The 23,699-nt window shown below is 37.0% G+C and overlaps 1 protein-coding gene across 2 annotated transcripts in view; it reads left to right on the top strand.

Moving 5' to 3' along the window:
• The window catches only part of LOC139979545 (uncharacterized), a 66,655-nt gene that overhangs the window by 3,204 nt on the left and 39,752 nt on the right, over positions 1–23,699 (top strand). For both annotated transcript variants that reach the window (XM_071990468.1, XM_071990467.1), the window contains exons 2-4: positions 12,383–12,433; positions 20,737–20,888; positions 22,517–22,698. In XM_071990468.1, the coding sequence (XP_071846569.1) occupies positions 12,383–12,433; positions 20,737–20,888; positions 22,517–22,698 (385 nt within the window). The remainder of the gene's footprint in view (positions 1–12,382; positions 12,434–20,736; positions 20,889–22,516; positions 22,699–23,699) is intronic.

The raw sequence follows: 23,699 nt of genomic DNA, 5'->3' as shown, positions 1-23,699 counted from the left end.
ATTATATGCATATGTTTATTTTGTGGAGTAGGTTTGAATCTCTGAATTTTGTCCCGTACAAATTACTGTCTTTCTTATGTACAAAAACGTGACACATGTTTGCATTTGAATAGCAGTTTGTCCATTTAGTGGAAAGCATTTTGGGATGTGATACTGGGTAATTTATTCCTCGGTTTGTACTATTACAGTACACGTTGGTTACTAGTATTTTCTATTCTTGTCTTTCTCTGCAACTCTCCCCTATCCCCCTTCACTCTACAGGATGAACAATAATATTAGAAAAAATTCTTAAATTGTGAAGAAACTTCTATTGGTAACATTTTCAAAGGTCATCTGGAGTGATTGTTTCAAAGTACTAGCAGACCTAAAAAAAAAAAAACATTTTTTTTTCAAAATTTAGAAATTGTTCAGTAGATCTATTTGGGTCCTGTAGTTTGTGGTGTCTACTATGCCTGGTCATATAAGGTCATCCAATGAACTGAGACTCACTTTTATTATTAGGTATAGACATTTTCTCCCTCGAGAAATACCCCCCCCCTCCTCCAGGATATCTCTCCCCAAGACATTTTCCCTGGGGAAGGTTCCCTTTTAGGCCCACGTTTTCTTTACATTGCAATAACTCTGCAACCTTATATCGGATTGTAACCAAATTTGGTATACAGTTTTTGGTTAATAAGTGGTACATGTAGCCATCTGGGCCCTCATAAATTTCTCGGAGCAGTTTTGGGTCGGGTGGCCCCAAATTTCATTTCCACTTCAAGTGCACTTTGGGACACACATTTTTGGGACAATTTGGGCCAACATTTGTTGGGTTCAATTCTTTGGGGCAAATATATGTTTGAGCCACTTTGTTGGGCCAAATATGTTTTGGACCATTTAGGTGCAAAATTTTATTGGGCCCAATATTTTGGGAGGGACCAAAATTGTAAAATTAGCATAACTCCACAACCTTAAATTAGATTATATCCAAACTTGGAGTACAAGTTGTTGGTTAAATAGCTGGTACATTTTGGCATTAAAACTACAGTATGATATTCGGTGATGCCATACAACACTTTCATATTTCATCAAGCAAGGAACCATTGTGCCCGTTGGGCCCTTATTTAAAATAAAGTCTGCCATTTGGTATACTTATCTTTATGACCCAGTTAACTTATAATCCAAAACTAGACAATATTTAAGAGTTTTTCACTGTGCAACAGGCAATGTTTTCTATGAAACAGAATAGGAACCGGACGACACCTTGTAGGTCAAATTGGTTAATTGGTTAAATTGTTCTACCATACTGTATGTGCATCATTGGATTGGAAGTTATTAGTAACCTGTTCATTTGAGGTCACATCTCCTAGTTTTTGTTTCAAGTGTTTCCTCTCACTGCTTCACCGTTAATACCCATTTTTTCACCTGTTCTTTTGTTAATTAATTTGCTTTCTTTGTAAAGCGCCTTGAGCAGTGACTTTTTTCTACTGATTTGGCACTATAAAAGTCTCATTTATTATTATTATTATTATTAAGATAACTTGCCAAAATCCACCCACCGCCTACTCCATTACAACTGTTCGTAGATGAGGCCAGAAATTTCAGGATCAAACAGTTGGATGTACAGCACCAGTCATCATACACATGTAACCTATGCAACAAATGAAATATTTAGACCTGATCGTTTACTCTTTACAGGGTTCGGTAAATCAAAAAGTACCTCCGGTATCTTAATTCATCTGGCAGGGAGACAATCTTTCTGCCTTTTTATATGTATTTGTTCATGAATTATTGATTTGATTCTTACTGTATCAGTGTTAAAAGTCACTGTCTCCCTAGTTCATGGATATATAAGTAACTGACAATGAGTCGGAACGAAACTGAGTACAGTATCAATCCTTTTAACTTACAAGTCAAGTTGCATGATTTGCAGTGATTTCATGCTTTTATGTCTGTAGATAACAGCAGAGCATTTGACATTTTAATAATATGCAGGCATTCTGTTAGTTGTCCTTTTAGGAGAAAGGATGAAAGCATTTTGCCAGTGATACCCAGCTGTGTACTGTAGGTTTATTCTGAGGCTATAGGATGTTGGGATATTTGTGTATGTCTACTGTTTTGTTTGCACAAGTGAGTAAAATGTTGATGCGAGGGGATGTTTGTAAATGAACTGGAAATAATTTTAGAATTTTTGTGTTTTTTGTCAAGTCTACCAAAGAAGCGTACTGTTGTATGATGTATTAAAATCACTAACTTTTGAAAGTTGCATATTTCAGGTTTGAAAGCAATTTGTGAATAGGTTTACTGCATTTAGTCAGGATTGAAGTCTTACTGCTATACAAACTGACCCTAGCAACTTTTTGTCTTATGTTAGATAGTATCACATACTCAAAACTTAATGTCAGGGATCAGGGATCTGTAGCTCAGCTCCCTGCTGTGATGAGACCATTTAACAGATGTTGAACAGATTGTTAAACGATCAACACACTACTGATTGAATCAACCGATCAACACTGTGGCTTCAATGTGTTGTTGAACCTGAGAGTTGCCGCTGTTCGACTTTTTATATTTCAGTATTTGACTTTTTCAAATTAAAACAGAGAGATCAACTAAAGACATGTCATAATTGGTTTAATTAGAAGACATCATACGGCTGGAAACAGCTCATAGTAGTAGAATTGACTGCAAAACATTAGAGCCCTAACGATCACAGTTAACTGTAAATACTAGCCAATTACACCTTGTTTGTCCCGTCATTCCTTGTTTCGTTTGTTTGTAAGTTTTTTTCTTGTGTTGCGCGACTGTTGTGCAAGTTAACATATGAGCGTGTATTTTCGAAGGGAATTGAAATTAATGCAAAGCAGACTTTTGCTCTTAAGAGTTTCGTGTCAGTAACCTTAGGAACTACCTACTCTTAATAAGATTGGTCTGTAGAATGTCCTGAGCTACATGCTAACTACAGGGCCCCTTTCCATGTTGCTGAAGTTGCCCAGGGAGGTGAGGGGAACAACTTATTAGTTATGAATAAGTTATTAGCAAATTACCAGTGGCTATGCAGACTTTGTTTTGACCTTTCTCTAAACCCAACACTGGTAGTTATGCGGTGTTTTGATTGAGCATTTTGACCTTGAGTGTAATCTGGGCTTATTGGTTTGACCTATAGTTACTTGTAACAACTCAGTGCTTTTGCATCAAAATTATCCAAATCAAAAACCACTCAGGCTGTTAAATCAAATGGCTTCCAGTTCCCTGGTTAAATGAACTTTCCTGGTCTCCTAACTTGTGTCTACCTAAACTATACTCTTATGTTTTATCCATCTACAAACATGTCAAATTTGTAATCCAGCATATGGTCAGTACACTTATAGAACAGCTAGGAATGGAAAGGTTAGTACATCTGTCTGTGCGTGCGTCATTTCATTTATTTGTTTCTTCGTAACATACAATGATCACAATATTTACTTAAATGTGACATAGTTTAGAATGAAATTTATGTTATTAAAGGAAGTACTCTAACAAAAACCTTGGTACGCTTGTGAGACAGATGACTCCCTCTTTAAAAAGGCATAAACCCAAAAAGGGTGAATAAATATATATATATATATATATATATATATATATATATGTATATATTTTATAAAGTGAGTGATTGGAAGTAAAACAGCCCATGTTTAGATATTGCAGAGCTTAGGAGCACACTAGCTCTTCTTAGGTGCATGATCACAGAAAGTGACAAGAAGAAGCGGAAATAGAAACTTTTTAATAGGAGAAGAGTGTCAGCATGTCAGTGCAGTCAAGGCAGCTTACTGAGTTCTGCTGGACTAGCAGAAGTCTTGAAGGAGCAGAAGGCAATCCTGTGAGGCCCATAATCTCTGTTAATGAAAAGGCCACTGAAACAATTGCCAAATTCATAGACCTTCTCATCCAACCACTTGTTTCGGTCCTCTGGTCCAATGTTCAGTACACTAACATTTGTGCTTGGAAAATTGGTGAAATAACAACAAATATCGCCTTCACCCCTTGTTATTAACCTTGGATGTGTTTTTGTTATACACTAATATTCCCAATGGAGAGGGCATTTCGGCCTGCAATAATGCCTTCAGACCCAAAATGTGGTAAAATCCCCACAAGGAAAGAATTGGCTGAATTGATGCAACTTATCTGGACTAGCAACAATCTGGTATTTGGCAACAAACACTACCTCCAAATTCATGGCACCGTAATGGGTACTGCAAAATGGCTCCTTCTTGTGCCAACATCTTTATGGGAAACCTTGAGAAACACTTTCAAACCACACACATGTTTGCATTTCATTGACGATATCTTCCTGATATGGACTGAATTCCACCCTGCTCTCCGACCACTGGCAAATATCATTCAGATGAATTTTCACGTACTTCAAACCACCGAACATTTGAAATCAGTTTTCTCAGACCCACAGGTCTGTCATTTCATTTACAAAGACCTGAAACCTACAGGTCATTTTAGTTCGGGCATCTTTTCATGATGAAACCTCATCAGAGGCAGACAAAACAGAAACTACAGGATCATCGCCCTGTACACAAAATTGCAAGACGTGCTTACTTGTCGATTCTACTGGGGCCTTTCAGAGCAACCAAACTACATGCATGTTCCAAATCAAGCAGAAAATAAACTGCCTGTCTAAAGATGTCATATACCTTATCCTGCAATATTTGCAATGTACAATAGATTGGAGAGCGGAAAAACACTCTAATAATGAGCATGACTCAACATAGATCGACGATCAAAACCAACAAATATCAACCAGCATGTTGTAAATCACTCCAGTCTCCCAAATCACTGGATTCAGAGTTTATGTGTTATTGCTGCCATTGACCAAAATGATTCTTGAACAGACAAATCTAGAACAGGAAAATAAAATCTCCTGGGAACTGAATATAAAAACTACGGCACCATTCGGCTTTAACATCTGAAACGACATGCCTTCCCAGATAAATCGAAACAATTCCTTTGAAGTTATGACGGCTACAAATTAAAATAATATGATTTTCAAAAACTTCTGCTAATCCAGCAGACTTCACTGACATGCCGACACTCTTCTCCTATAAAATGTTTTTTAATTCTGCTACTTCTTGTCACTTTCTGTGATCATGCACTGAAGAAGCACTAGTTTTCTCAAAAGCTCTGCAAACCCCAAACAGTGGCTTTTTTGACGTCCAATCACTCAATTTAATTTTTGTATCTCACTCTAGCTCCAGTCATTCTCTAATTGCATCATACTTAATAGATTTCTCTGTTATTCTTTTATATATATATATATAGCACCAATTGTTCAATTAGTATTTGTATAATGCTTCATGTGCTTGTTCTTAAAACATGAAAGTGAGTTACAAGTTCGAATTTCATTGGAATGCCCGTACATGTCAGCTTTGCTTTAATAAATTAGAGTTCAAATGTGGTAAGCGGAGACATCGAGACTGCCTTATATTGTGGTCATGTGCTACATGGTCACAGTTTATCAAGAATACCTGGGAGTAAGATTGTCCATAACAAGGTAATCAAAGACAACTTCCTGAACGTGGACTAGGTTGGTAAAATAAATATATCATACATAAAATAAATATATCATACATAAAATAAATATACTGTATCATACATCAAATAAATATATCATACATCAAATAAATATATCATACATAAAATTTGTCTTCTTTGCATTTAGTGGCTGCTTGTTTGCTGAAAGCCATTCATGTAATGTATTTAATTTGATACAGATATTGTTTTGTAATATTCTGATATCATGTCCTGTACAGAAATTGCTAGTGTCCTCTACAAAGGAAAACAAATAGTACAAATATTTGAAACATAGGGTAAGTTATTGACATAGATAATAAACAGTAATGGACCTACAATGGAACCCCACATGTAACACTGAATGATTCTGAATGGACTCCATCATGAGATACAAACTGCTTCCTTTTGGACAGAAAAGCTTTTAATCCACTCTTAAGCCTACACCCCTGATACCGTATTGATAAAGTTTTCAACAGACTATCTTACATGGTCAGTTGTAACAAAAGCCTTACTGCAGACAGGTTTTAAAAATTGCAACGGTTGGTTTTCATTTGATCTAAGGTGGTGCCTGGTAGCTAGCTCAGTAGAGTGATTTGATCGGAATCTGTATTGTCCTTTGTGCAAAAACATTGTATCTTGTAATAAAACTGTAAAGGCGATTGTGGACAAGTCTTTCAAATATTTTGGAGGAACACATTGAAATTGGGTATGGGCAGATAATTATCACAACATTTATGAAACACATCGTTAATGACTTCCCACTTACGCTTATGATCATTTTTACGGCTGTAAAAACTTAAGAGGAGGAATGATTTCTCTAGCATTGCAAATTATATGGTTTCACTTGTTCGGACAAGTTCGAAATACCAACCCATCATCACCTGTAATTTCTTAAATATCTCTCAAACAACTTACTTTACATTTAATTGATTATTTGATACCATTGTTTATCCACAGTTCTCATTCCTTACAGTGCTTTGTGGAACATACATAAGACATAGGAAAACAATTTTTGTAACCATTGCAAAATAATGTAAAAAAGTTGCTGTAGGCATAATTGTGCAATCCTCCATTTGTACTAGTGGTGGGGGGGGGGATTTCTCCTAGCCAAATTCCACTGAAAACAATCACAGAAAAATAGTCATCAAGTGCAGAATGGCTCCAAATTTGCAGTGTCCAACTCTTTGATGTCAGTGTTCTCATTAGCTTTTCCAAAGATACGCTTGCAAGCAACATCTTTATGTGTTGGTTGATTCCTTTGAGAGCCTGAATGCTGCAAGGAGGCAATCTTGTCCTGGATTTGTTTATTTTCTTTTGCCGATGCCTCCACCGCTTCATCCTACATAAATGATGCCAAAAGTCGTCAAAAGTTTCTCCATAATTATTTCATTCGGGAAACCAAAAAGGAGACAAGTTATGGATTAGTTAGTGCATGCTTATAATGGAATCCATCATGCCTTTATCTCGTTATAGAATTGTTATAGACTTGTTATAGACAAGAGGAATTATTACTCTCCTGGGAAGGATGAGGGTTGAAACTACTATTGAAGAAACATTTATAACAAAGATCGTTAGTTGATAGTTGCTGTTGATTGTATTGTAGCATTCATCTTTAAGAGGTTTGTCAGCCTGGGTATCTTTACCCTGAGTAGCAGTCTGATACAGACAAAAGGTGTGTCTGAAGTAAAGGTCATGTCCAACCGATTCTTTGTCAATTAAAAACATTCTTCCCAAAAGCTATACCTAAAGTGATCTTCTTGAATGCAATCCTTCAAGACACCTCTTATTTAAAGCTGTCATACTATAAGTTAACTATCAAAAGATGCTGTTTGTTTACATCATGAACGTATAAATAAGATTAAAGACTCATCATATGTGTTTACATCATCACTGTATGTTTTACATCATCACTATGTTTTTGCATTTTCATCATCATCATCATCATCATTAACATCATCATCGTCATTGTCTTCATCATCATCACCATCATCATCCTAATCATCATCATGCTCACCATCACCATCCTCCTCCTCATCGTCCTGCTCCTCCTCCTCCTCAGCATCCTCTTCCTCCTCATCAGCCTCACCATCACTATCCTCATCCTCTTTATCATCATCATCATTCTCTTCATCGTCGTCATCACAGTCACCATCATCATCATCATCATCATCATCATCATCACCATCATCATCATCATCACCACCATCATCATCATCATCATCATCATCATCATCGTCATCATCATCGTCATCATCATCGTCATCATCATCGTCATCATCATCATCATCATCATCATCATCATCATCATCATCATCATCATCATCATCATCATCATCACCATCCTCTCATCATCAGCCTCACCATCTCCATCCTCCTCATCGCCATCGTCGTCCGAGAATCAATAATATCCTGTATCACTGCTGTTAATTAATATATATCATCATCATTCTCTCCATCACCATCCTCATCCTCCTCATCCTCCTCCTCCTACTCCTCCTCAGCATCCTCTTCCTCCTCCTCATCAGCCTCACCATCACTATCCTCATCCTCTTTATCATCATCATCATTCTCTTCATCGTCGTCATCACAGTCACCATCATCATCATCACCATCATCATCATCACCACCATCATCATCATCATCATAATCATCATCATCATCATCATCATCATCATCATCATCATCATCATCATCATCATCATCATCATCATCATCATCATCATCATCATCATCATCATCATCATCATCATCATCATCATCATCATCATCATCATCAGCATCAGCATCATCAGCATCAGCATCAGCATCAGCATCAGCATCAGCATCAGCATCAGCATCAGCATCAGCATCAGCATCAGCATCAGCATCAGCATCAGCATCAGCATCATCATCATCATCATCATCATCATCATCATCATCATCATCATCATCATCATCATCATCATCATCATCATCATCATCATCATCATCATCATCACCATCCTCTCATCATCAGCCTCACCATCTCCATCCTCCTCGTCGCCATCGTCGTCCGAGAATCAATAATATCCTGTATCACTGCTGTTGCAAATTTTATGTGAATGGTTAAATTGCTGTACAAAGTCCAAAGATAAACAGCAGCCTTTAAACACAAAACTATAGTACAGCATTATTAAACTGCTACACAAAATTTTAACCCTTAATTCTTTCATGAGATTCAACTTTCTTCCATTATCATTTGTTAGTATATATAATCTACATCTTCAATTCCATATTGTTTCGCTACCGAGCTTGTTTCACCGCACTGCTTATCCATGGATTGAACGACAACAGTAAACAAACAATAAACACATACAAACTAGTCTAGTGCACAAAACACACACGATAATCACAATTATTTAGAAACATGCATCACTTAATTAGTTATGAACCTCGCCTAATTAGCTGTTTTCATAACCACGTCTACAGTCATGATTATGTAATAAGCATTAATACATAGAAACCATTTAGTGACCTATTTCATCTATACAATGACTGTACAAATTAGGTGACAATGACTACAAATTAGGTAACAGTATCACATATTCAATCTTGTCACATATTTCCTAAATTGGCAAGTTTTGTGTTCGAATTTCTTGCAGACTTACTCTTTGCTTTCACGACAAGGAATCTTCATCGCTTTAATTATTTTTCTTCTGTCTGTATAGGGTTGTAGGTTTCTAATATGGAAAAAATGTAGATATAATGTTATCAGAAAACAAAAATGACCGGTAAGCCTCTCAACACCATAATTCAGGAAACATGCATTGGAGGAATCAAGTTACCTTATATGAACTAGGGATAACTGCTAACAAATCTTTTAGATTAATGTTAATTACCAAATGGTAAGAACTCTACATTTTGCAGGTCCCGGGTCAATTGATTGTGAGAGCGACAGAGGGAATAAAAATAAATTGCAAAGAGAAAAAAAAAGAAAAAAATGTTAAAAACCATATTGCCAAGTTTTAGAAGGCTAATTAATTAATATAAATAAATTAATAACTCAAAAAAAAATTAATGTTTTCTTGCCAAAGTTTTGCAGTTGTTTCTCATAGCTTGAGGGGGGGGGGGGGGGGTTGGGTGGGAAAATCTGATTCCATTTGGGATGTATCAAAGATTTAATGTTCCTTCAGATTCAGCCTGAAGGATAAATTCAAGATGACATCATCGAGCCCCCTCAAATTTTTCATGTTTTTACGTTCATTTCCTGCAATGTCGACTCTCTATAAATAGAGATGGCATTGGTTCATGGTCAAAACACTAACTTTCCTTCCACCTTAAATGAATAAATGACAAAAACGAAAACATTGCAAAGAGACAGTAAAAAGGTATCAGATCTGATCTCATCACAGATTTTCACAATGACAGCTTCCAGACATTACCCTCAAACCAAAAATAGCTCACAAACAGTACAAGGTTTTTCTTTAGCTGTTTGGGGAAGGCATTCTTCACAGAGATCTCTGGTCATCTCAGTTTAAAGATGATGGCCCTGGATTTTTGTCCTCTTTGTCAGAGAAAAACTGAGTTTGCTCTTATATTACAGTCAATCATCCATCAGTCTTAAAATGTGATGTTGTTGCTTGTACGTGTCACAGTAGAATGAAAAACACAATATACGGCAGTGTTAAAGCGTTCAGACCTTGGCTGAATGTAATCGCTAGAGAGAAAACCAAATTATGACTACTCACTTCGGTAATGTGCGGATTAAAATCAGTGAAACATGGAAAAAAGAAATCATACTTTTGTATCCACTATCTTGTCACAATAAAAGGAACAGGAAAAAACATGTTTTCCCAATCAAATTTACCATTGATTTAAATATGCCATTTTAAAGAAATTAGCCAGTTTTTGTGTAATTGTGAAGTCATGATATCTTACAACAGGCTTCATACAGTGGGTACTCATATCGTGAGTGATCTGTTTTTTTTTAAATACTAGTTGGAAAACTGGTTTGATAAAAATTGTGGGCTAGCCTCTAAGTAACCGTTTGCACTGTTGAGTGGTAAAGTTTTCAAACCTGTTTTGATGCTTTACCTGTACCCCTATTTATTACAGTGCAGTTCATTTTCTTCACAATATATCTGCTTTGATAGCTTAGATGGTGCAAGAGAACCACTGACGTTTGACACGTTAATTGGACTGTGAATTGTTTTAATTCGTGTTTGTCCATGTTGATTTGTGACCTTTTTACGTGGGTGTATTGTCAGTAGCAGAATTATAGTGTAGATTTCATCAAATTTTTTCATCAAATTTCTTCTGTATTTTTAGTTTGTTTGTAAATTTGTGTGTTGGAGCTGACCCAGTAATGTACATGAAAATAGGAACCATGATCCACACAGCATTGATATTTCCTGAGACTATTTGTAGTCTAACATGTGATAAAATGTTTCTAGCTAGAGCTGCTGAAGTTTTGGGGTTCTCCTCGTGTGAAATTCCAGAAAATTTTGCAAACTTTGGGTGCGTTGCAGGATCTCTCAAGAAGTCCATTCCTGTTTGAATGATAAAGATGATCTTTTAGGGTAAAACTTCATAATAAATCAATATGAGTGTTTCAAACATCTTGTAGAAGATTCAAATAACTTTACTGTACATTTATTGGGCGATTGACTCAGACATGTGTGTCAACTTCAACGAATTATGAATAAACTGGGAGAACTTAAAAAACAAAAATCTTTGTTAATTGAAAATATCAGAAGAACAACTTGTTTGTACCATACTCAAGGTTGCCAAAAGGGATGTAGTGTTGAAACTTTCTGATATTAAAGTTTAATAGGCAGCAGGGATCCTACAATTGGGGAGGGGGTACTTGTTCCATGTCCCCAATGATTTTCACTTCAAATACTCTTTAAACTTCAACTGGCATTTTGCCAGTAAAACAGCCTAAAATTCGAGGCCTGGTAATTGCCTCAAATTGTTAGAGCATGTCGAATTGGCTCTTTTCTAGTTCATTTCTAGTTCACTGTAGAAGACAGTTAATACATGTATGATATACTTGATCTGCATTTCAATAACAGATTCATAAATTGAAGATATTGCCTCTTTAAAGGCTGACAGTTGGCCCAAATTTAAATTTGATAATCTGTAGATCATCTTTTCTTAGAACATTGCTATCATTTCTTAGTGTAGTCTATTGGGTGAATGCAAAAACTCCATAAGTTTTACATCGCAACAGTCCAAGTTCAGGGATTTTTCATCCTATGATTCAGGAGAAGTGAATTTTTGAAGCTTGAACCAGCTTAATCTAATATATTTTGAACAGTGGAGAATGATGAGCGCTGTGATCTTTTGTCATCACGGCACTTCGTTTCGGAGGCTGCAGGGGATGCTATCATTAGCAAGCTACACTGTAGCGAGGAAAGTTCAAATTTCTGAAAGGAAAATAGCGATTTAGATGGAAATTTCTCTGTGAAGTTGCAAGTGAGCAAGCTTTTGAAGAGTTAAAACGTTCAAGTTCCCTTAACTCGGTTTTCTTCATAATATTTTGTTCAGATATAATTTGTTATTTGAGCGATTTTTTTTTAATCACAGCCATACGCCAAGTCTTTACACATTCCTGTGTATTGTATCAAGGCCAAGCTTAGAGTAAGATCGGATCGATTCTGACCAATGTGCTGCACTGACGTCTCGTCTTGAAGGAAGTCAGTGTTTAGGTTCAAATTTTCTGGCAGGACGGACCAACATTTCAAGCACTCTATCACAAAACTAAAAATTCATCACACGGAAAGGCTTAGGGCGATACGAAAACATAAAATGCTATGACCGAAAGGACTGGATCCAATTTTTCACTAAACAATTCCTTCTCACATTTCTCTTTCTTGTCTTCCCATAGGCTGGCCATGTCAACTGATGATCAGAGTGAGGAAAAGGTTTACTGTAAGAGGTGAGTGTGTTCAAAGTCCGGTTCTAATTGTATCCGCCGCAGCTCACATAAACCAAAACTCCAGTTCTATCAAATTTGATAATTCATGCATGACTGAATGAATTTGCAAACATGTTTTTTGTCGATAAATGAATATTCCTTAAATATCAATCAATTATTTCAGTTGTAAGCATTTCCTCATTAGGACACAATTTTTACACTAGAAATTTTGTGGTTACGATAAAATTGCAACCAACCCCTCCCTGATCGGTTTGCATGGACGGTGTATGTAATATCATACTTTTCGAGAAAATATGGTGTATTGCTTTTCTTCATAAATGTACTGAGCAAGGAGATGCTACTGTACAATATATTGTTTGACTTTGATGTGTTGATTGAAGTGTGGACGCTCGCAGACCGAGGATCGTACCCCGCAATGGTGATCTCCCTTACAGGGATTATCCTGACCCCTCAAGGGTGATCAAGATTGTAGTGTGGATGCTCGTGGGGATCAAGGGACCTTAGACCTCCAGCCACTTGACCTAGTCACATCCAAATAATTGGCGCAGAAGCGTATATACGAACATACAGAACAAAGTCCTCACAGTGAATTGTCAATAATCGTTGTAACATACTTGTGATTGCATAACATGATTTCTTTTGTTCGTTGATCAACCTTTGTTCAAACTTTGTTACCTCTCCCCGGGAAATACAGGATCCCGATGCTCCTTGCGTTCTCGAATATCAAGAAGGCTTATGATTTCACTTTATACCATTCTGCAGTACTTGGCATAATGGACATAAGACTCAACAAATGACACACAGAGAAGTCTGATAATACCTCAGTATTCCTGAACTGTTAAAAACAGTTGTCAGTTGTTTGCATGGAATCCTAATCTGCCAATACCCTATTACTACAACGGCCAATTTCATTTAGTTCTGCCTTACATAAAGCCTTAGACTAGGGATCTCGACATACACTGAGGGAATTGCTTCATTTTGATGGTAAGGGCAAAGAAACCATTAATATGTCTATCATGCAGCAAATTTGATTAACTTCTTCTGTGTTTGTAAATTGCAGTGTTTACAGCACTGTACCTGACATGGTACAAAATATAAACAACAAATTTTCTGATTTTCCGATTAAAATGTCAGCTCTGGTTGGGTTAATTCTTGACAAATCTCCAATGCTATGTTGAATACTTAAAGCCTCCTCACATTGGTCATTGGACACAAGACAATTTTTTATTCCTTTCCGGGGGCAGAAGGAATCTGTGCGATGACCTGTATGTGTGTGTGTATGTATGGTACACTTGCTTTTGAACACTGTAACTCAAAAAGTTCCTGTTGGATTAACTTTATACTTGGCATGTGGATCTGTCTTATAGAGTACAAGAACCCTATTTTCTGTGAACTTCACTGATCATTTGGGGTCAACATTTAAGTCAAAGTCTGAAATCTTTGAAAACATGATAACTCAAATGGTACATCTTTGTTGAACTTCATACATGGTATTCAGATCCAGCTTAGTGAGTGCAAGAACCCTATTGAGATTTGTGGAGGTCAAAGGTCATTTGCGGTCAACATTGAAGTCAAAGTCTCAAAATCTTGTAAACGCAATAACTCAAGAAATAAATATTTCTTGAACTTTATACTTAGTATGCATATCCAGCTTGGTGAGGGCAAGTACCTTATTGAAATTGATAGAGGTCTAAGGTCACATGAGGTCAACAGGTATCAAAGTCAGAAAACTTTAAAGATGATAACTCCAAAATTAAAGCTACAATTAATATGTGAATTCTCCAATGCTATGATTTTCTTTATAACATTAACATAGCTTGGTCAAATACAGTTTAGATTAGATTAGTTTTGTGAAGTCTTCAACAAAACATAGTCATCAGGGAAATGAAATCTGCTCCAGTGAGTTCATGGGTCTTACTTTAAATGTTCACTCAAAGCTCTTATCAGTTTTCACCCTCTGAGTTTCAAGGGGTCAGAAGGTTATCTCAAATGGTCTCAAACTTGGCCATTTTTGTGTGATTTTTGGTTCCTTGCTTTAGCAAAAGGAACCTATGCAGTCAGGTTGGCGTGTGTGTGTATGTATGTATGTGTGTGTGTGTGTCTGTGACACTTGCTTGGGTACGCTCTATCTCAATAAGGGAATGTTGGATTGAGGCCAAACTTGGACTATAGATCCGCCATATGGAGAAGGTATGCCCTATTGTTTCTGGTGCCCACAAAGGTCACCAAAGGTCAGTTATGGTCCAAAAACCGAAAATATTAAAACTGCAATAACTCCCAGTGCCAATGTGTGACAAGATTGATATTTTGGGACAAGTTGTGAACTGGTTAGGGGAGCATTTTCAGACTTAACGGTCATGTGATCCGAGGTCACCAAAGGTCAATTAATGATAAAAAACTAGTATTTTTGCGATAACTTGAGAACGAAATGTCCGTTAGGGTTGGGAGTTGCTTCAATGTTATCCAATTGTCGACCCGCATCTGGGTGACCCTTGACCTCAATTTGACCTCTGGTGACCTTTACGTGTTTTGGGGGATTTTTACAGTTTCGATGCTATTTTCAGATGTCAAAGGTACCTTCTGATCATAAATGTCAATAGGTTGACCCCGTGTGACCTTTATGTGCGAAGTTATATGGGGTCAAAGTTTTTCGGTCGAAGTTAGGATGGTTGTACAGACTTGTCGTTTTGTTTTTTGGAATCAGGAGATTAAACTACATCTGAAATCAAGGTCAAAAGGTCAAAGGTCACATTAGAAAAAATGTGCTTATTTTGGGAGGAAACAAGCAAAAAAGGAAATGTTTAGTTTTGATGCTAGATTTGGATATCAAAGGTACCTTCCGATCAAAAATGTCAATTGGTTGACACCCGTGTGACCTTCGTGTGCGAAGTTATACGAGGTCAAAGTTAATTTTCAGACATTTAATGCAACAACTCCCAGTTCCAAGGTGTGACATGGTTGATATTTTTGGACAAGTTGCAAATGGTATAGGGAAATATTTTCAAACTTAACGGTCATGTGATCCGAGGTCACCAAAGGTCAATTAATGTTAAAAAACTAGTATTTTGGGGGCAGAAAATGGGCAAAGAAAAAATGTTTGAATTTGTATAGTTTGATGCTCTAATTTAGGTCTCATCAATCAAAAATGTCAATAAGTTGACCCAAGGTGACCTTTGTATGTTAAGTTATATGAGGTCAAAGTTAATTTTCAGACATTTAGTGTAATAACTCCAAGTGCCAAGGTGTTACACAGTTGATATTTTGAGACAAGTTGCAAATGGTATAGGGGAATATTTTCAAACTTAAAGGTCATGTGATCCGAGGTCACCAAAGGTCAATTAATGATAAAAAACTAGTATTTTTGCGGTAACTTGAGAACAAATTGTCCGTTAGGGTTGGGAGTTGCTTCAATGTAATCCAATTGTCGACCCGCATCTGGGTGACCCTGACCTCAATTTGACCTCTGGTGACCTTTTCATGTTTTGTGGATTTTTACAGTTTCGATGCTATTTTCAGATGTCAAAGGTACCTTCTGATCATAAATGTCAATGGGTTGACCCCCGTGTGACCTTCGTGTGCGAAGTTATATGAGGTCAAAGTTAATTTTCAGACATTTAATGCAATAACTCCCAGTTCCAAGTTGTGACAAGGTTGATATTTTTGGAGTAGTTGCAAATGGTATAGGGGAATATTTTCAAACTTAAGGGTCATGTGATCCGAGGTCACCAAAGGTCAATTAATGATAAAAAACTAGTATTTTTGCGATAACTTGAGAACAAATTGTCCGTTAGGGTTGGGAGTTGCTTCAATGTAATCCAATTGTCGACCCGCATCTGGGTGACCCTTGACCTCAATTTGACCTCTGGTGATCTTTTCGTGTTTTGTGGATTTTTACAGTTTCCATGCTATTTTCAGATGTTAAAGGTACCTTCTGATCATAAATGTCAACGGGTTGACCCCCATGTGACCTTCGTGTGTGAAGTTATATGAGGTCAAAGTTAATTTTCACACATTTAATGCAATAACTCCCAGTGCCAAGGTGTGACAAGGTTTATTTTTTTGGATAAGTTGCAAATGGTATAGGGGAATATTTTCAAACTTAACGGTCATGTGGTCCAACGTCACCAAAGGTCAGCTAATGTTAAAAAAGTAGTATTTTGGGGGGAGAAAATGGGCAAAGAAAAAATGTTTGAATTTTTACAGTCATGCTCTATTTAGGTCTCACCGATCAAAAATGTCAATAGGTTGACCTTCGGGTGACCTTTGTGTGTGAAGTTATGTTTACAAGTTCAAAGTTAATTTTTTTTAATTTAATGCAATTAAATCTCAATGCCAAGGTGTGACATGGTTGATATTTTGGGACAAGTTGTGAACGGGGTGGTGGAACATTTTGAAACTTAAAGGTCATGTCATCTGAGGTCACCAATGTTATCATGTCTGTTGACACGCTTGTAGGTCTCTTATATTTCTTCCATTTTCGATGCCATATTTAGATCTCAAAAGTGCCTTTTGATCCAAAATCCGATCACATTTTGTGATCACAAAAGTTTTGGCTATAGTGTTGGTTACTTTATGGGAACATGTAGGACCACAATTACTTGGACTATTTGAGCCCAATCTTGCTTGATAATATTATGTGTATTGTCATATACCCCAAGCAAGGAACCACAGTTCCCTTGGGCTCTTGTTACTAGATGACTTTTAGATTGGCAGTAGATTGTGAGAATACTTCACAGTGTATAAACAATGTCATGTAACTCTAATTCATTAATAACAACTTTTGAAGGGGTTGGCTATCTCAAAATTGGTAAAATAAATGTCCTTTTATTCATACATCTATGAGTCTATATTTCACATAGGAAGAGTGTTCTTTCTGGATATTGCAACATTTTGGAATAAAAATGCTATATTTTAAAATCCTTACCAGTGAATGAAATGGTTGATGGAAATCTCTGATCTTTTCTGGTTCTCACTTAATTCTTGGACAAATTTAACTCACTTGCTCTACAAAAGTCAGATAGTTAGTTATTTTGAATTTTGAGTTAAAATAGTTAATTATTAAAGGGAAGTGTGGGCGATGAAATTGCAATAGAATTCAAATGAGTCATGTATTAACTTTTTAGTTTATATGGTACGTGTGAAGGAGCTGCATTGATTGGGAGGTTGTCTTTATGGTAATATGATCAATTGCAATCTCATTTGTTAAAGTAGGTATTTGTAGAAAAAAACTGTTCAGAGTTTCTATACACACGCTAACATGATTCACTCACTATTTGTATATACACTAGTATGTTCACTCATTAAACAATGTTCACCATAATGTTCACTTGAATGTTCACTTGAATGTTCACTAAGTGAATGTTCACTAAGTGAATGTTCACTTGAATGTTCACTTGAGTGTTCTCTTGATAGTTCACTTAATTAAATATATAGTCCAACACTAACTCTCAAAAACCCCACCAGTGATCCTATAGAAAGAGGAGAAAACAAAGACAACACTAACATCATTTTGAGTAATGCTCAATGCTGTAGGTATAATGAAGTTTGTGGTTAAAAGTAAAACGTTTGCCTTGAGAAGTTATACTGCAGTGGAATTTTGGGTAAGGTGGTGGGGGAGGGGGGGGGGGGGGAGGAGGAGGGAGAACTAAGTAAATTGTTTGGCAAAATGTATATAAAATTCTCCAGTATAGTGGCATGCTGTACATATGTATGAAGTTCCAAAACTTGTAAGAAACGGGTGAAAATTGTTACGTAAAAGTCGCTAACAAAAACGTGTAGTTTCTTCCTAAGTAGTAGATTCGGAAAGAGGTGTATGTGGGCGGTGTCCAGGGAGCAAGGGGCAGTGCTAAAACATTCCAATGTGTAGTTAGGTAGATGGGAAAGTGCAGATGTAGACTTGGAGACAGGTAAGTATCCTCGCTCGTAAATCCCTAGACCAGTAAGTTTTGGGGAAACTGTGTCCTTGCACAGTTTAGGTGAAATGTTCCATAAAATTTGGCAGCCAATTACAAATCCTTAACATTGCTTCTCTGGGTTAAGTCCACTATTTACTCTCTGCTCTACTTACCTGTCTCTGTTGTACTTATGCACTTAATCTACCTCACCTACCACAGCCGTTAACAGTTTAGCACTGTGGCCCCACTGACCTACTTCAATAGGGTCCGTCGTCTACGGTAACTTTGTATGTATAGGACCATTTCTATGTATCGGTAACTTTTGTACATTCTGAGCTCCTGTGGAACAAACTATTACTATGTACAGTAGTCTGGTAATTTTGATCGTGGTAATATTGATTAGTCTCCTTCGAAATGAAAAAATAATTTTCATTTGAATAGGTCCAACATAACAGAACCCCTAACATTGTAATTCCACTTTTGAATTTTCTTCTTATTTTTTTATTTTTTGGGGGGAGGGGGGGGTTGGGGTTGGGGATGTTGGAAGGGGTCAGTATGTAACTTGCCATCCAACCTATGCTGTCAAATTGACATGTTTGTTTCTGACACACTATCTTGTAAACAAGTAACTTTTTTTTTCAACAAGGAAGATGTTGGCTAACTACTTACTTGGTCGTAGGCTGACTCTTAATGGATACAAGGTTCATTTGTTCATTTTGAAGGGGTCAAAGTTCATTTGAGGTCAGTAGGAAACCTGAAGCCTTGTCACTGCCATAACGCAGTCTTGAGAAAATTTGAATCTCGACATTACAAAAGAATAATTGTGTCAGGATGTGGATTTTTCCACAAAAACAGATGAAGACAATTCCCATCCATCTTGCTTTAACGAAGAACATCAGCTTCAAGAATATCCCTTTATCCGATATGTTTCCATTTCTCAGTGATCCTGAAGTTTCATTCCAATTCAAAAGATTCTAATGCCAATTACATCTAATAGAGCATCGCTGTATTTTTAACTACCAGAGAGCTGTCACGTAGCTACTGAATTTCAAATCGCTATAATTTATATTTCTTGAGGGGAAATTTTCAGCTGCTTTTGGATGCTTGTCTCTCCTCTCGGCCTTCATTAGAGATGTACTGTAAGTTTAATATCGTTGATGCTATCACCCTGCAGAAGAATATCATATGCACGCAAACAGTACTTATCCAACAAAAAAATAGAATGGAAAATAATTCCCAGATGGACATCAGACGTTTATAGGACACTTGAGTTGTACGAAAAGCAGAAGAATAAAAGTAGTGACAAATTTGGGTTGTAAAGAAAAAGAAGATTTGCTAATGGTTACACAACATTTGAGGTACCATACTGTAGTTGATGCTGCGGAGTGTTATGTCACGTTCACTGTACAATTCAAAAAGCTTCTAAGGACCACGACTGATGAGCGTAGTTTATCTATAAAGTAACAATGATAATATTTTGACAATTTGTATTTGTGAATAGAATAGGATTAAATTAAAGTGCTTACTATTAAAGTAAAGTATTCACTGTGCAACAATTTTCCGATCATTTTAATACACTTGTGCGCGTGATGTTTGCATTCATGATCACAATATAAATAACAGGGTGTGAACAGGCTTAAATTAAATCACTCCAAAGAAATCTGGAAACCATAAATGAAATTACCCTGTTGTCAATATCGCAATATATATGATGTAGCCTATATTTACTTGTATGAAGCCGAAAATTGAAACTTGTGCAGAAAAATTTGTATGCTAAATTGGGATTTGGTTACACTGTGTACATATGTAAATAAAATCGCTTTCATGTAAAAAATACAGAAGTTAATCGGGTGAGCAGTATCATCGCTGTATTGTCGCCAAAATTGAAGATATATAAATAATTAAGTTCAAAATCTTGACTTAAACACCTGTGAGAAATTTTGAACATTTCAATATTATCCGGATACGAATGCAGTTTATCAGCAGATTTTGATTTTCATAGGTAAAATATAATAATTTTATAAGTGGAAATAAGAGATCCAAATTCCAACTTATTAAGTATGATGTAGAATTGTAGACCCACGCTCCGCCAAACTATGGTGCGCGAACCAATAGCAGGCACGCGTTGGAAAATGTACCTTATACCTTTTCTGGTAGCATTTTTAGACCAAGGTCATTTTCATTCTCCTGCTTGGTCCGTGCTCACTCCTGGTGGGAGGATCCAAGGCCTAAATGTTTTTGTGGACCACTGGATGTCATGAAAGGAATATAAATTGTAGAAGAAGTATTAGTGGCGGGGATAGAACCAGTGGGCCCCATTGCTACATATTTAAACGGCAAGTTTTGCAATTTAGGAGTCCGAAGAAAACGAGTTGTTGCAATTGTTTCTTTAATTTCTCATCTCTGTAGAAATGCCCGAAACCTGAGTGAAAAGAAGAGGAGAGATCAGTTCAATGTCCTTATTTTGGAACTGTGCTCGATGGTGTCCACGTCCCGGACCCGAAAGATGGACAAGTCAGCTGTCCTCAAGGAGACGATTAATTTCCTCAAAACACACAATGGTGAATTATCTAGTTATACTGTTTAATGTGATAGACTATGCCATTAGATTTAATGCCTCCGTTGGGATTGTTTGTGAAATGCAATCTTTTGCTGCATATGCATAGTAAATGTGGCATTTGCAATGCAGTATAGATGTGTTTGGTGGAAAAAAACAATTGATGTTAAAGAGCCTTGGTCATTTAAATGGGTCTTAGGACTACTACACTGTAAGTGAAGTACTAATACATATAGCAAACAGCAGTTTGGTCAGTGAACTGTACTCCTTTTGATGTCTGGATTTGCACCATCTGTCCGGATAAACATGATATGTGTGGACAGTATATACAGTGGTATTAGCATTAGAATCAGATAAAGGCTAGGAATTGTTAATAAGTACTGTCAGCATGAGTGCTTTGAAACATGATATGATGGGACAGTATAGGGTGGTATTAGCATTAGAACCAGATAAAGGCTAGGAACTGTTCATACTGTCAGAATGAGTGCTTTGAAACATGATATGATGGGACAGTAAATGGTGGTATTAGCAATAGAACCCGATAAAGGTTAGGAACTGTTCATACTGTCAGAATGAGTGCTTTGAAACATGATATGATGGGACAGTAAATGGTGGTATTAGCATTAGAACCAGATAACAGCTAGGAACTGTTCATACTGTGAGTAAGAGTGCTTTGAAACATGATATGATGGGACAGTATACGGTGGTATTAGCATTAGAACCAGATAAAGATTAGGAACTGTTCATACTGTCAGAATGAGTGCTTTGAAACATGATATGAGAGGACAGTAAATGGTGGTATTAGCATTAGAACCAGATAACAGCTAGGAACTGTTCATACTGTGAGTAAGAGTGCTTTGAAACATGATATGATGGGACAGTATACGGTGGTATTAGCATTAGAATCAGATAAAGATTAGGAACTGTTCATACTGTTGGTATGAGTGCTTTGAAACATGATATGAGGGTACAGTAAATGGTGGTATTAGAATTAGATATAGGTTAGAAACTGTTCATACTGTCAGTACGAGTGCTTTGAAGCATTATATGACAATATAGTATAAAGTGGTATCAGCACTGGGAAATTGTCCCATCTGGCTACACGTGATCTCTAAACCTAGGGGATTAAAAATATGCTGATTAACATAGACTGTGTACATTTTGGGAGGAAGGCAAAGGAAGGATATGACTTGGAAACTTGGTTTGTAGGGGTGTGGCACTTGAAGGTACCAATGGGGTAGAGTAGCTTGTAGATGTAGAGTAGATTGGTGGGACCGTGTGGGACCGTGTAATTTGAAGGGGGGAGATATTAGACATGTATGCATTGTTGCTATAAATAATGCAGGATGAATCAAATAAGATATAAATAATGGCACAATGGAAGCTTATCTTTGTCAAACATTTACCCAAAGACCAATCAAGACAAGAACTAGGCAGATAAATATATTGCATCTGAGTCAATGGACACTACGACAACAGCTGTCTCAAAGTCAACATTGATCTTGGACTCAAAAAGTGCTTACTTTTAAACACTTTTTATTGTCTCTAATTAAATCTTCCAATTGGTAAAGCCCCAACTAATGATTCTATCACATTCTCTCTCCCCCCCCCCCCCCTCCATCTCATTTTCAGAAATGGCACTCAGGTCGGAGGAAAACGCCATCCAGGAAACGTGGAAACCGTCCTTTCTTTCTGACGATGAGTTTAGTCAGCTGATGCTGGAGGCATTGGATGGATTCATGATTGTGTTTTCACAACAAGGACACATCCTCTACGCATCAGACAGTATTATTTCACTGTTACGGCATCTTCCAGTAAGTGGACCTCCTCCTCTTCTTCCCCTGAATTCTAACTCACCTCAAGTCTTTAAAATTTTATCCATGACTAGTAGCTCATCTCTTTCTGAAATGAGGGGAAAGTAAATGTGGACTTCATGGTCTGTAAAAATGTATATATACGTCTGGGTTTCATGTCACGCCTGAAAGGTGGTTCTCATGGAATGCAAAAGTGTATAGCGGAGTGTATAGCGGAGTGTATAGCCTAGTGGTTAACGCCGGCGTCTCCCAGTCATGAGATCCCCGGTTCGATTCCCACCGACAGCAATGTGTGTCGTCTGGCAAGGGTGTTGTTCAATAACAACTTCCCGACATGGACGTTAAATGGATGTGTGCCGAGAGATTGGCTTGCGAGTCTATAAGCCTCCATGGCTTCTTTCGCGAGTTCCTGCTTGCGGGAAGATCACATATACATACATACATACATACAAAAAGGGACTTTAATTTGGTCAAAAGGTAATGTGTCAAAAAATCAACATTGTAGCATGGAACACTTAATTCACAGCGTGTACTCCCTCACCTCACATAACCCATGCATTACTGTATTTGCCTCGCTGTAGCATCTGGCAATTTCTGGTAAAGATAAATTGGTACAGTCATTACCTGAAATCTTCAGTCTCAAGGTTCCTGTCACCTGCACAACAGGATTTATGTTTGAAGCATGTCAGGTGTCATCACACTGTCGATGAATGGTGTCATGTAGTGACAAAATGTTGATTTCCCTTTATTCTTTCTATGCTACCGACGTCATTGTCGGTATACTGTCAGAACATTTCATCAATAAAACAGCAATCGTAAATACTACATTCAGCTCTCAAAGAGAGAAAAACATGACAAAGGGAAGAGCTCTAATGATTGTGATGTCATATTTGGACTTATTCAAGTCTTCAGTCTAGCTATATATATTTTTTCCTGAAGGGTATAACTGTTTGGGGGATTTGATATCCATCTCTATCATATAGATTAGTGATGATGGCATT

The sequence above is a fragment of the Apostichopus japonicus genome, chromosome 14 (assembly GCF_037975245.1).
Source record: "Apostichopus japonicus isolate 1M-3 chromosome 14, ASM3797524v1, whole genome shotgun sequence".
NCBI classification, from domain to species: domain Eukaryota; kingdom Metazoa; phylum Echinodermata; class Holothuroidea; order Aspidochirotida; family Stichopodidae; genus Apostichopus; species Apostichopus japonicus.
This window is presented reverse-complemented; position numbering and strand designations above follow the sequence as displayed.